At 39.2% G+C, this 15,785-nt stretch overlaps 1 protein-coding gene across 3 annotated transcripts in view; it reads left to right on the forward strand.

Moving 5' to 3' along the window:
* Positions 1-15,785, forward strand: part of LOC124175424 — a 50,632-nt gene that overhangs the window by 26,422 nt on the left and 8,425 nt on the right. For 2 of the 3 annotated variants that reach the window (XM_046555666.1, XM_046555668.1), the window contains exons 2-6: positions 5,602-5,725; positions 6,382-6,467; positions 9,711-9,806; positions 14,038-14,100; positions 14,986-15,069. In XM_046555666.1, the coding sequence (XP_046411622.1) occupies positions 5,602-5,725; positions 6,382-6,467; positions 9,711-9,806; positions 14,038-14,100; positions 14,986-15,069 (453 nt within the window). The remainder of the gene's footprint in view (positions 1-5,601; positions 5,726-6,381; positions 6,468-9,710; positions 9,807-14,037; positions 14,101-14,985; positions 15,070-15,785) is intronic. The other variant, XM_046555667.1, reaches the window with a different exon arrangement.

The following is a 15,785-nucleotide window of genomic DNA, read 5'->3' on the forward strand; positions in this document are numbered from 1 at the left end:
CCTTACTTATGTTTCGCTTGCGTACAACGTGTTGTTTACGTTGTAGGCTTGCAGATTTAGACGAGTGTTTTCGCCGTATAAATGAAAATATTAAGCCTGTTTCTGGCTGGTGTCAAATTAATCGGCTGCGTTTAAATGTATTAAAGACTAAAGCGATGGTATTTGGTAGTGCAGCAAATGTATGCAAATTTAATGTGAATAGGGATAATTTAAGTTTGTATTTAGATAATAATTTGATTGAATATGTTATAAGTTACGAGTATTTGGGCGTAGTTTTTGATAATGCTCTTAATTGGCATGCGCATATTGATAATATTAGGAAAAACGAGCGGCAGGAGCGTTGTATAGAATACGAATGAATGATGCACAGCTGAGTGTGGCGCTTAAGAGAAAGCTTATTACAGGAATGGTTTTACCAATTTATGATTATTGTGCTTGTGTGCTAACGAATTTGTCATTTGATCTCGAAAGATCGCTACTAGTTTCTCTGAACAACTGCGTGCGTTTTGTTTTGCGAATTTGACGAGTGTCCTACAAGGGTTCCGATTTTACTTTTCGAGGCACAAAACCCTAAAAAGGAAGAAATCGCGTTTATTGCCTACCTTGTGTTTTCGATGGTAATCCAAATTTTTCAAGTCCCTTGTTGTTCTCAGGCACGGACACGCACAAAACTCACTTATTCCGATTCCCGAACGATACTTGACAATGACACGTCGATAAGCGTCGAGTGTTACGATCTGACTGACGAGTTTACCGATCAGAGGTGACTCGAAGGCTTCCCCCCTCTAGCGGGGGTACGCGGACTTGAATATACGCTAATAAAATTCGCTCTTCGCGTTGCGGCTATGATTTCTTCCTTTGTAGGGTTTTGTGCCTCGAAAGGAAAAATCGGAACCCTCTTTCTCATTCTCTACCATATGCATTCCTTGTTATCCTGTTAATTTTCCGAATAAAGAAATATAAATTTTTTTTATCACATATAATTTGTCTGTCTTGTATCGTCAGTTTGTAGCCTACGCTAATTTACCCAACCTAAGGTCTATTCGTAGCTCGTGGTATAGTCCAAACGTCCTGAGAAGGATCTTGTCGCTCTCCGCTTCTATTTCCGCTTTGTTCTTTCAATTATTCTTATTACAGAAAGCAATTGGCGCCCAACATCCATATTTTTAATAACGTGCACGTGGTCGGAGTGTCACAACATAGGGTACTTTCCGTTGACCTAGAATCATGACATTTGGAGAGAAGCAAGGTATCACAGCACCAGTAAAGAAAAAAGTCCGGAAATAATTATTTTGTAGTTATACCACGTAAAAAAAATAATAACTTTGTACGAAACCATCAGAAGGCGAGTCCTACTCGCACTTGTCTGGTTTTTCTTGACAACTCGTAACCTTGTCATATATATTGTTGAATATATTTCAATATAAATAATTCGTTCTGAGAAGGGCCCCCACTTGGGCCGAAACGTTAACAAGATTTTTTTCGTTCTTTTGACCTTCATTTCCAAGAATACTACTCCTTTTCATCATACTGATGTCAAGAATGAACTTTTAAATTATATCGCAGCAGCGTACCCGGAAATTGGGTGTAAAAAAATTTTATGAACGTTCAACAGGCTTCCTTATATTGTACGCGGAGCATTTCAGGCGATTTCCATCTCCGTTACTTTTTTAACTTCATTCTTCTGTTAGTGGGATATTGTTACGTGTCACACACACAAAACAAAAAAATTAATTTTTAAAGTTATACAGATTTTTTTCACGAGCGTTTTGCTAATCGTACGATTCACGATCTCATAGTAATTGTAAGCCATTTATTTTAATGAAATTTACACGGCAGATGCGTTGCAGGATTCACCAAAATTATTAGTTCAATAGATCGAAGATGACTGTGCATTTAGTTCGGGAGATACAAAGAAATCAATTACGTGGCTGAGAAGAAAAATGAAAAAATCAATAAATTCAAATCAGAAAGTTGAAAGGATAGAAAAAAATCATGAGAGTAAGAAGAAATCCTTGACGTAGGGGTTTTGCAATCCGTGTTTATATACGATTAAGGATTGTTTCCTGTTAATCTTTCTCGTTCGATTCTTTAACTTAATTTATTCAACTTTCTTATTTTTAATTGATATGCTCGAATTGAATCCCAAAAAAATCTTCGCTCAAGGCTCAAATATCCTGTATTTCCACAAAGAATTTTCAGGATAAATTTCGTTGCGATCAAATATATGGCTGCAATAGTGATTTTGTTGACCACGAAATCGCTCGACAAAGCTAAATTCTGTGAGTCATATACTTTGCCAATAACGTTTTTCTTTTTGTTGGTGTCTTACGATGTGCTGAAAGAAAAATAGAATCGAAAACGGTGACGGTCATCGGTCAATCGAGATTGCCTAGAATGCCCCATATGAAAGCAAAATTTCAGCATGAGTGACACGGAACGAATGTTCCTCATCTGGATAAAAGTGCCAATCTATTTCAATGTCGTGTGACGTAGAAAACCGAGAATCGAAAAATTGATGTCACGGTCTGGAATAATATTACAAAAACAGGCTCAACTTCCATCCAGACTTTTCACCGTTTCGTCACAACTTCAGTTTCAGGCCAGAAACACGGTTTTGATAATTTTCATCACCATGAAAAGGGATAAGAGTCCGTCGGTCTGTCCGACAAACTTCCGCGATGATCTCGAAAACGGGCGGGTAAAAAATCTGAAATCGATACGACTTCATAACTGAATGAAAAAGTTTTGGAAGACGATTACCGAGAAACAAGATGTTTGTAAATTTTTATAAAATAAATATATAAACTGGGAAAAACGTAATCGGTTATCGACAAAAAGTAACAAGGAGTAAACAAAATACGTTTGTCGGTAAAACATTTAAAACCGATTTATTTCCGGTGAAACCGGAAGTTCCAGTCAAACGGGACATGGCAGTTTTTCATGCCCATCATTTGCATGGGTCTGCAGGTGTGCATTCCCGGGTGTCGAGAATGTGAAGTACGGTTGTCGATCCGCAAACGCCGCCATCATGCCAATGAGTTCTAGTCGCCAAGAAACGGGGAGAAAACTTCCCTCATAAGACGCGTAACTGGTGGTGGGTCAAGGGTCGGCCCTGAATACTTGCAGTAACAATTTGCGTTCCGCCGTGGCATGGCAACAATTACTTTGAACCAAAGGGAAGGTAATTTAACAGCCGATGTTCGAGCGAACGGCGGTGCAATCGACAATTAAAATTTGGATGTCTTCGATGAAAGTGAAAATCGTCTGAACTACTCGAGACTTTGTATGGTAGATGTATAACTTTATCAGTCAAGCCTGCACAATTTGTAGATATTTCCTGTAAGACATACAAATTATACCGATCATAAAATAGTGTTAAAATAATACGACTAGTTTATAGCTTAAAATTCAAATTGCAAATCAATCAAACCGCACGGTCGCGAAAAAACAGCTATTTACTTTTATGGAAATCGGAGGATTAATATTGCGAATGAAAATGGCACGACAGCCGTATTTTCCATTCAATTAAATCCCGACTTATTCGCGATTTTCTTTCTTTCTGCTGTAATTTTATCGCCTTCCGCTCTTATAACGAACTTACGATGCGGAAGAGTTACGTCCGCTGTTTTTTTTTCCGTTCTTTGACTAGCGAGGCGAAGAGGAAAAACACCATTATATTGATATTTGAAAGGAGTATCAACGCACGACGGAGCGGAGAGGAGAGAAAAAATTCAATTACTCCTCGTATAGTGGTAGGTACTATAAAATTGTCGAACCGGTGATTTACCGAGGCACCTACGAGGTCTCCGTACTCGTGGTTACCTAGGGCAACCTTTCACCGTCTACGAAATTAGGTTTGCTATCAGCTCGAAGTATCCATCGACACGAGAAGCACCGTTTCTCTCACCCTTGGGTTGCACCAGATATATCTTTACAACGAGATATATTATAGGTGTAATAGAGAAGCTGGAGAGAAGGCAGCAGCGAGAACAAAAGCCAGCTGCGAATAGGATAGGAAAATCTTGAATTCGATAAAGGAGAACGGCGATGCGACATCTTGCAACACTGTAGATCCAATATTTGCCGAACCTGTTCCAAGATTCTTCCATCATTGTGTGCTCAGCGGATTTTACCGGGCAGATGCTGTTCGATGTATGCAAATTAAGGCCATGTACTACTCCTACCATTACCGACCGAGCAAACTCACCCTTTTTCTTCCTATATTAAATAAACATACGAACCAAGGAACGCTCGTCCGTGCGCCCAGCTGATCGTGAGAGCATCTTTTATTTACGAAAATATTGTATATCCCAGTTCTCGTCTAGCGACCTCAATAATGCATGAAAACAGTCTGAGGATGGCTCATTTTACTCCTCGTTCTTTCCGGAATTGCGCAAAGTATCTCAGCTGTGCACTTTTTGGACCCTGAAATGCGGGAAATGTGGAAATATAAGTAACACGTGTCAAAAGAACCGCACATTTTTTTAGCGATTTTTGGGGTATGAATAACTTTTCTGATTTTTCATATACAAGAGCCATGCACCGTCAGAACTTGAACCCTTTCCGTTCGTTTGTTTATTTAATATAGGAAGAAAAAGAGCGAGTTTGCTCTGTCGGTAAGGGTGGGAGTACTACACGACCTTAAAGCGGCGCATTCACTCGGTTGTCGAATAAAGTCACGATATCGCCATAGCAGGAGCTGAGTAACGATACGCAAAGGAATCTCGTGCAAGTAACAAGGTGAAGGTAAGTGTTCGAGACATTTGAGGGGTCCACGGGAAAAACACTTCAGTCCAATTTTTATCGAAAGCAAGTTAGCGACGCCATTCTTGTGACATCGGAGAATACTTTGAGGAATTACCACTGCTGAATGGGCCAATCAGGATTAGTCCAGGAAAAAACTTCCAGATGAATTGCTTTTGAATATACTTTTACGAGAAAGCATTCCTTTATTGCTGCATTCGTTTATTACTATCCCAAGTGAATGCTATCCTCGATTGATTATTTTCCATGTGAAACGTAATACTGAAGACTTGTATTTTTAGGATAATTTATCGGCTCTGTAGCAATTAAATCGACGAGTTATTCAATAATCATTATATTTCGATGAAAGGATGTGGGAGAAAGATGATTGCGAATATTGTGAGAAAATAAATCAGGATTTCCATCAAGAGGGAATTGAAAGAGATATACATAAATTCCAGCAGACCGAAGGCGTTGTTTAATCTCAGGATATATTACGACAATCTACGATGAAAATATGAACGGGGATTTGGATTTCAATTAATGTTGAGGGTCGCATTGATTCCAGTTACAACCCAATTACTCGCCTGAATGTTCGAATATTCGATTCGAAAGCCAACGATGAAAGGCTAACGATAATACCGACCAAGTTCTATAATACAGCAGGATTGGGGGAAGTCTTATACAGAAGCGAATTGAACACTTTGAGAAATCTCAAGCTGATCTGCTTAGCCAGCCAATTTTTCTTTCTTTTTTACATCGTAGGTAATACTGGGTATATTGTCACAAGGCTCCAGGACTAATTTCAAACGTTTATTTTTAAACGTTATAACGTATGTTCTTTTCAAATTTCAGTTGTACTTTGCGCTGACGACAGTAATGACGACGAAGCTGCTTGATCAAGAACGTCAATACCTGGCAGGAAATCTGTCGGCGCCGCAATCCGCGAGTTTCCTTGAGCCAGAGACCATTTCACCGAGTAAGTTTTATACACCGCAGCAGTTGAGATGTAAGCCAATATTTTTTCACGAAGCACGAAATTGAGGTTAGAGTCGCGTAATGACAGATTTGTTCGCGACAGCGCATGCGCGCAGTACAGACAATACCACTTTCAACCCGTAGGACTTGAAAGTGTTCTTTTCAGTACTCCGCGCATGCGCATTTGCAGACTCACTCGACTATCATAGAAACGGGTACTTTGTGTAGAGTAGAAGAGTAAAGAAATTTTGTAAAGATCAGTTCGGTTATCTTGATCTTATGCCATATATTGTCTTGCTATGTAGCCAAGATTTATTTTTGTGTACATCATTATTATAGGTATATTTTTTATTTCACGCTGAGAAAAATTTTATCGTCTTATAACTTCGAATCGGTGCGTAACAACACGTTTTATGATACTTATTCAACGAACAGAACTTATATAAATTCTTGTTTTTCCCCCCCATTACGTTTCTTAGAAAACTTGTTCCAGGTTTCCTTCCGACTTCCATTTCAACCTTTGATATCCTCGTCTTTGTCAATTTCAACCCCCGCCTTCGTTTTATTTTTCTTATATTTCTCCGTCTCCTGTTATCCTACCTGTAGGAATAAATTTACGTCACGTAACTCTTTGCCCGTGCTTTTTTATGTTTTCAGCGACCGTCAGGTTCAACATAGTAATACTTTCCTGCTCGAGTTGCGGTGTCTTATCTTCAATCCTCCTTCTGTACGGATTATTCAAGGTATTATATTATAATCAACACCCGCCTTCCTGCGTCTAACCGTCGTAAATTCAATTTCATCATCGTCACTGTACCAAAAGTTGAACTGACAAGAATTGCATTAATATTACATTACTGTCTCTCCTGTGCGATAAAGTTTGCATTAAAGCAAAAACAATTTTATCCCAGACATGATATGTATATAAAAAAAAAAAAAACGATTATCTTTGGTAATAGTTGCCGTATTTTTTGTTCCTCAACTGGTACAGAGCATTTTTCGCTCGCAGTATACAATCGCCGTATCATTGCTGATTGCAGAAACTTGATAAAACTATATCTATACAACTGTATCAATTGACAAAGGTTTGTTTGCGAATGGGAATGGAAGAAAAAAAAATTCTATAGCAGAACACGCTTGCGGTAAATATATGTATAAATATTTTTTTTGTTACTTCCCTTTTTACTAATTTTTTTATTTTTGTTTCTCTCTTCTCGAGTTTTTTTCGCGAATGGACTTTGACACTCGATAAGTGTACATCCACGTATCGTGCTAGCTCGGAGCGTCCTGTGACGATCAGCGCGATCGCGTCGTTGAAAAATAGGTCGAGTAACTAGCCACGAGGCGCCGAGGTACTCAGGGCGAGTGACTTGGCAATGGGTTTTTCAAGAGTGACACGTTATGAGCTCGGGACGAGTGCAGGAAGGAAGCGGTGGGCACGAACAACGGGGGTGAAAAACCCGTCCTTCTTCGTATGCTCATCCGAATTCTTTATACACGTCGGAATAGGGGGGTGAAGAAAAAAGGGAGAAAAAATGGAAGTGAAAATATCGAGATACACCCGAGGACTACAAGAAGACCTTTGTGCCTTTCACCCTTCGACCCTCGTTATCGATTGGGCGGACATACCCCTGGAATGGGATGTTCGAAAATCGACATGAATAGCGCCTCCCAAAAGGTGTAACGGAGGCAAGTTTTCTTTAGCCGCGATTCCGCGAAGCTTTTTGTATATACCATACTTGTATTGTGCGTACACGAAAAACGCAAAGCCGAGACGCCCGGTCACTTTGACGACGCGCAAATACTTTCCACCCTATTATAGCGGACCAGAGAATCTCGGCAACGGTGGATGACGGGGCGAATTTATAAAGCTCCTAGTACGCGGAGAACCCGACACTTTGCGGAATGGAACATGGTGTTGAGGTACGAATTCCTCAAAAAATAACTGACGGTTCTCTTGTCAGTCTCTGGACCGCGTTTCATGAAGTGAGCAAATCGGAACTTTTTACTAATTATTCCAACTGTCGGTTTACGAGCGATTAGAGATGTTTTTTTTTTTTTTTTTGATAGCTTTTATCGAGAAGTTGAAACGGTGACATTAGTATCGTCTTCTTCTTCGGGTAGGAGGAAAAACCCCGGTCAACAAGAAACGATTGCACACATCCATTCACAGTAAAGTAATTGTGTGTACCTACCTCGAAGCGACAGCAAACAAGATACGTCCTCCGTTTTCTTTCCTACCTCAATGTTGGCTTTCATTGAAATATAAGCGACAATGTCGGGAGTGCGCGTTCGGAATAAGAGAGGGTCGGCTATCGAGGGTGCCCGGAGGGTTCGAAGATCCTGAGGGGGTTCCGTATCGAGGAACCACAGAACACCCCCTTAGCACACCCTCTTCTGACCAATTGACGTTTCTCTTCTTCTCTGGTAATCCAGGAAGATCCGATAAGTACACAGAGTTGATCCGACAACCGCAAATATTCTTTGGAGTAAAGTGATCCATTTCTGCAACAAAACAAAACCTGAGAATAGGTGTATAGAATCGGTTCTGCGTACAGATCCCGATACCGATATGTTACCGACATTTTTATCCGCTTCACAGCTCAGACACAAACCCTTTTTTCCAATGATCGATACTATGGTAACGCAGAGCACAATGCGGAAGATATTGTTTCTGATGGTCGATAAAGTTGAAAAAAGGCTTTATTTCTAAGCTGTGAAGCCGCAATGAGTGTCGGTAAAATGTCGGTATCGGTATCTGTACGCAGAAGCGACCCAATATACCTACTCTTGGATACACTACGTACGTATCATGAGACGTGATCTAGAGCTTAAGGATGCACAGGCATGTAGGTCAACATCCTGCCGGGCCAATGAAAATTATGAAAATTGTTCTCACTTTCATTTTGAACACCTGTGAAACATTGAAAAGTGATTGTCTCACAATCAGCCGTATTGGAGTTATTTTAATTTCAATTTTTCGTGACTGTACATTGATTCTTATGGGAAACTGTCAGGCTCGATGTGAAATCACGAAAAATTAAAAGTAAAATAACTCCGGCATGGTTCAGACAATCGCTTTCAAATTTTCGACAGGTGTGTAAAACAAAAGTGAAAACAATTTGTATAATCTTCATAGACCTAGCATGATTTCGACCTATATGCCTGTACAACCTGAAAGAAACACGTCAGTGAAACTTGAACCCTTTTCTATTGACTCAAAATATCACATATATACAGGTATTTTTCAAGAAGTTCCACAATTTTCATCTAAGCTTGCTATCCAATGATAGCAATCTGATGATTAATTAACAGGCAAAAAAATCCTTATTTTATGTATCTTTCTTTACACCTATTAGTTAAAATTTTCCATCAATCGATGAAATTTTCAATATTTCACGTCATCGATTTGCGCCCCCCTATATAATGCGTCTTGTATGACGGGAAAAGCCTCAACGCAAGCAGGAGTAAAATCTACGCAAAATGGATAAATTGCTATGGATAAAAAAGGCTCGCCAAGCAAGCCCAGTTTGATAGTTGAGGGGGAACGGAGAATGAGATTCGAAGGGATTTGAGGGCACAAAATCCCCTCTCTTGACTAAAGACTTATGGGGAAGGCGACGGGGATGGGCTTACAATGGTGATTTCATCGAATAAACGTGTCGAAATCGCTGCTCTTCCCTCAACCACAGTAAGACCCACGTATAAGTGTAGGATTTACTTCGAGCTCCACTCTCGTGGGTTTTTTCATTATACTTCCTAATTGTCTGACATTTTTTCTGTACACGTTGATCTTTCCTTTTCTTTCTTGTTTAAAAAATGATCAAAATCGAATAGTAATACTATTTGTGAAAAGGGGTTGAGTCGAAACTTCCAGAATGAGAAATTGAGGCCGCAAAGTGTTTGCAAACCAACCGTAATTTTCTCATACTTAAATCCGCTTCGGTAACTACCAACATTGATGTAACAACTGATTTCTGTTTCAGGACCAACGCGCGCTTCTCATACCGTGGATTTTTACGGTTATAACGTTCAGTGTAGTTGACATTACCCATTCCATGTACGTGTGCTTTATGAACTTGGTAAGATATGAAACACTGCAAGTCGGTGTTCGACTGTTTACGAGTAAAATACAATCTAAGACTGTAGTTGTAAGCACCGCGGCAAATACTCGTACTTACACGTAACCCTTTATCATGAAATTGGCTTCGCAATGGGTTATTCAATTCTAGATTGGATCTACGAACTGTAAAGTTACAGTTAATTCAAGTGATCTCCAGCGATTTTACTTTGATTCCAACGAACGGTGGTTGGCCGTTACCGTAACCGTAGATTTGTCGAAATATGGGACGACTTAGTTTCAGTTTTGATTGAAACCTGAAGCTGGAACAGGACGTCAACCTCAAACACAAATTAGTAAAGTTCAGAAACTTGTCCGCCTTTGATCCACCGGATCATAATACCACCGAGATGAGTGACAAATGGAGAACGTTAGTTAATTAACGTGGGACGATTATGTTTCACGTCAAGCCGGACCGTAGTTTGGCAAATTTAAATAGACCAATCGTCAAGTACCATTGTACGCATCGGCGTGTCTAATGGGATAAGGATGTATGCGCCAAAAAGACGAATTTGGTGGTAAAAAGATGTATAATTTTTTTCGCAGAATTCGGTACAAAAGCACTCGCTTTTAAAAACGCATATCTACACTAAAATTAGCCAAAAAAATAAACAAAGGTAAAAATCCTCATGTTTAATGGATACGCCCTTTCAGAACCAAGATATATTTTTATTTATCACATTTATAAATGACATAAGGTTGCATCCGGTATGTGCTTTTTTTTTTTGTAATCAACACAAAAACCATTCAAACGTAAAGATTTTTCGATTTCGGAAAGGATGTTTAACATTTTATATTTTCTCAAACAATAATATTGGACGTGACGGTACAAAGTCGTATCTGGGTACATGCCGCCTATTCCATTGCTGAAAGAAAAATGAAGAAACAGTTTTTTCCCCACTAGTGAAGTAATGGCTTGCTATTTACAAACGCGCACGCAATTCATTGAGAAATAGTGTCGTTTTTTCATTTTCAGCAGGCGGCCAAAATCGCTTATTTCTAGGATTGAGTGGTGAAAAAATCTGTTTATTCTATAATTAATTATAGAATGAGAGTGAAGCCGTTGCTCAATGACGTAACCGTGAGCAAGTAACGAGTACAATGTCAAACTTACATCCGAAGTGAAAGAGAGGTATTCCACTTAATTCTGCACACGATAGGAACGACAAAGGAATCAGAGTGATCGATGTGATTTTAATCCAGAAGCGTATATAGGTATACATACCCCGAGAAAATTCACTTTGAAGTCGAATCTGAGCAATATATAACACAAGCAATCAATCAAGGTGGTATCCCTTTATACCAGAACACTCACCGCTCAAAGGCAACGCACCCCATGCAGAGGGGCTTACCATATCTTACCAGCTTGCAGTCTGAGGGTTGAATGCTGCCAGTACTTGTCACTCGCTTAGCTTGCGGTTCGAAATTGGAAGCGAGAGAAGCCGCGGGATCGTAAAACTACACTGAGAGAAATTCTTCCTTAACTATTTTCATTTTTTTACCACGATCGAAAAATAAAGTTCTAAGTACAAAATGAAAATTAGTTTTCTAGCTATTACCGGAAATTCTAGTATCCGTTACTATTATTTCCCAATACGATCACTGTTACTATATTTTCGTGTAAGTTGCGAAAGTTTAAAGCTTGTGCAACAATAAATTTACGTTAAAGCCTTATTTAACTAAAAAAGTGGAGTAAGCCTCAGAAACTGTTTTTGCGTTGCAAGTACCAAAAAAGGATCGACAATAGCGCAAAATGGTTGCGCGTACCTCGTTTTTTCTAATTCCAACAATATTCAAACAGTTTTTTTAACGATACATGTTTTACTGAATTTTTCTAGTTACTGTAATAAATGAATATTTTCTCAGTGTAGTGAGACAGAAGTTAGTATCGTTATTGAAATGATTGACGTTTGGGAAAATCGTTAATTTCACAGTTACGGGAATGTCTGATATTCGGTAAATAATAATAATAATAATAATAATAATAACAAGGCGAAGTGTGTTCAGATTTTGAAAACTCGACTACTTCAAAGACACCGTAACCTTGGAAAATAGTAATTTTTCCCCTCTATGTTTCGTTGCTAACTTCAGCCTCATCGAAACTCACCGCTTCAATCCTGCGAGGAAGGATGACGGGGGGAATTCTTCGCTATAAACGTTTTTTCTTCTTGTTGTAAGCAGAAAGGTCTGCTTTCGAAAACCCGATACGGGGTTTGCTAATTACCGTTATGTATTATTCAGCCTGAAGGTCAAGACAAAGGGCGACTCGCCAATTCCGGCGAGAATATTCTCGCGCGTTAATCACGCGAAATTAGTGTTCAAGAAGAAGAAAAAGTAAGCGGTAGAAACAAATGAGATGATCTTTCATCTCTCTCTTATTTTATTTTGTTTTCCTTTATTCCCTGCCTCTCTCTCTCTCTCTCTCTCTTCTATCCATCTATCCATCACTCTACTTTCATCGTAATCAACATCTTCTCAAGATCTTTGCAAATTTATTTTATCGAACGTAAGGTACGTGAGAGACAAATTTTTACTGTGCCCACAATGCGATGCGATAGAGAGAAAACCGCACCCGAACAGGTTTATAACACGTTCGGAACGATGTAGGAACGTTGGAAATTAATGAGTTCGGTTGTAAAGTTTGTTTCCCGCGGTAATTAATACAATTACTCACGTCTGTCGCGTGCTAGTAAGGTGCTATAAACTCTATCAACGTTCATTATCAGACACTTTTCATTCTACGTCTGAATTGGAACGCGTGTAAGACAGGGATTTGCAAGAACCGCCGACCCCACGCATCGACAAAAAATCACTCATCAATTATTAATACCTTGTTAGATCTGCGCGTACGAAATGTATAATAAACAGGTATGCGTATATAACCGTCAATGAAAATGTTAATTGGCAAGCTCTCTCCGCCTACATAAATGTACGTCACCTATCCTTTGTGACGATTAATAATTGCTGCTTGTAATTCGCCCGGCATTTCTCACGGACGCGGGTTTCTATGATCGTTAACCATCCCCTGCGTACCTTCGGTTGGGTATAATAACAGGATAAAATGGAGGCACTTTAGACCTTTTGCTCGCCGTTCGTAGGTTCAAAGCTAGTTTTTATTCTCACCTTATTACTTATCGCAAGGTAAATACTGCATATTTATATAATTATTTTGCTTGTTTGATCGAATGCTCAGTTACGTATGCCAAGAGAAGATTAACTTTTGAATTGGACTATTTTTAAGCCATGCGAATTATAACAAAATTTTATAAACACTCAAACGGTCCATCGCCAAAGTGATCTCGAAGTAATCGGAAAGAGAATAGAATTTTTTTTTACTCTACGCATTTAATAATAATTGTGAAAAAGTGGAAGTCTAAAAACGTTCGATTATTCATAAATCAAAAACCATCGCACGAGGAGCGAAAGAATAAAAGAATAAATACAGAGCTTGACGATCCTATCATTATCCAAAAAAGTTTCAATCAAACTGGAAATAGTGAAGTCAAAACCTGATGGAGTTGGCACGGAATCCCCTATATACCTGTAGTTTGTAAATCTCATTGGTCGATGATCAGAACTTTCAGGTAAACAATACAAGTTATACGTTTCTAATTCACACTAAATGAATATTCAGGGTTGAAAAAAAGAGATAAATTGATTTTTCATTTTATCTTTGTAAAAGTTTTCAAAAAATTATTTTCAAAAATGAATTTGAAGAAAACTAAATCCAGTCTATAAATAGCCTGAAAAAAATTGATGTCTTTTAAAGGAATTGATACTCTACTACGTGTATAAAAATTTTCATTAACTCAAAGCACGCGGGATAATAATTTGATAACAAACTGAAAAAAAAAATGTATCCAGAAAGAAAAAGTAATTCAGTTGAAATGATTGAGAGTGGGAAACGTGAAAGGGCTGCGGATACGTAACCACGGTTTGACGTGAATTTAGTCCTTCGTTGAAATACCGGGAACGGCGTGCCTGCGTCATTAACAAGGGGAGGAAATTTTCCGCGACTTTTTGTTGCTTTTGTTACACAGGTATACATATACGCGTGTGTTTTTTGTACATTTTTTTTTCCGCTACTTTGAAGCGACCGAAACGCTTCTGCAGGCTTTCCCCTCCCGGCACGATTAATTCTGCGGTTTAAACGCCATTTCGCCACTGACGCAACCGCTTTCTCTCTTTTCCAGGTACCCTTCAACCCCATCACCGCAATGCTGTTCACCCTCGACTTTTTCGTAGTCTGTCTCAACGTGAGTAAAAAATGTCACAAAAATAAACCGTACTAGTAACTAAGTCGTGAAAACGTGGGGAAAGAGAGCTATACATATAACGATCACGACGAGACCACAAGGAGTGTCTCAATCGATCCCAGATTACCGAAACATAGTCAGTCTAATGGTTCGCATAAATGTTGACGATTTTTATTTTATTTTTTATTTTTTTGATACAATCTCACTGTCTTGCTTTTTATATAGGATGATTTTCGTTTACTTGTAATGGTTAATTTTTTTGGCCTTTGATTTGTGAATGACGGAAGTTTCATTGATATGTTTATAATAGTCTGGATCAAAGTTCCAAAATGTCAAAGCTTAGACAGACCATTCCAATAGATTATCGAAATTCCGAATGATTAAAATTCTCAACGGTAAAATTTCCAAACAGCCAAAACTTGGAAGTTAACAATCTTACATTATATGCGGTAAACGCTTCAAAATATATCCAATAATCGATTAGCGGCATTTGTGAAGGCTGGTAAAGTTCGAAGTTTTGATCATTCGGGGTATTGATAATTCCATGCAATGGTCTCTCTGAACTTTGACCATTCTAAACTCTGATTAATTCGTGGGTTTCATCAGTGGTGGTTTTGACCATTTGATGTAACGGTCTCATTGAATTTTCACCATTCGAAACTCTGATCGATTCGAGGCCTTGACCATTTGGGATTTCGACTATTTGGAGCTTTGACTACTTGGACTTTTGACCATTGGACGTAACCGTCTGATTGAACTTTGACCAATTGGAATATTGACCTGCACCCGCTTCTGAGCCTCATCTGATCATTTAAATACAACGTATGATTAAATCGGTTCGACGCTTGACCACATCAGTGTTTCTTTCTCACTTTCTCGCTACAGGTATACTCGTTGCTCTGCGTTATTTCCCAGTATCAGGAATACGTTGCCGGCCGAGGAACAGCCGCCGACGATTGTGAATACAGGGTGAGTATAACAGTAGCTAGCAAGACCAATTGGGAATCATATTGATAAGGACTGTCAAAGAGAAGACTATCAGAGTTAGAAAAATAATAATTTGGCGGAACTCGATACCATTTCGTGCCCAACATGATTTACGTTGCACGGAAGTAGTTCAATTGCGATAACGCTTGTCAGTCGGCACGTGCCTTGTGGACATGGCTTATCATGGGTGTGGACTATGCGAGCCCATAAAAGGACACGTCCATACGTCGAGGGGCGCATATAGTTATCAGGATCTTCGATTAGGGCTTGACCGCTGACACGAATCGCGGAATTTTAGAGCTCTAAATCATCTGGGGGGAGGGGTAAAGTCACGTAGCCCGCCTACACAACAATGGAATTACGCGCGGTGCATGCAGGTGAAGTTCTGCCATCAATTTCATTCACTGACAAGAGGGTTATCAATATTCGAGTTATCCAATTGTGTCCCTCGTGAACATTCGCCGAACATGTGCGACAACGCGGATGACAGTAGCGACAGAATTAGGATGGTTGTGCGTAAGTCTCTCTAGCTCTCACTCTCTCTGTCAGCCGCCCGGATGGAAATTATGAAACACCCCGTTAAGACCGATGCAAATATTGATTCAACAACTCATTAAAATTAATTAGGCGGCATGTTGTATGGTTTAATGAAAATTTATTGTGCCTGTCATGTACGACGGAAGGTAAGAGGAGCTTCG

The sequence above is a fragment of the Neodiprion fabricii genome, chromosome 2, assembly GCF_021155785.1.
Source record: "Neodiprion fabricii isolate iyNeoFabr1 chromosome 2, iyNeoFabr1.1, whole genome shotgun sequence".
NCBI classification, from domain to species: domain Eukaryota; kingdom Metazoa; phylum Arthropoda; class Insecta; order Hymenoptera; family Diprionidae; genus Neodiprion; species Neodiprion fabricii.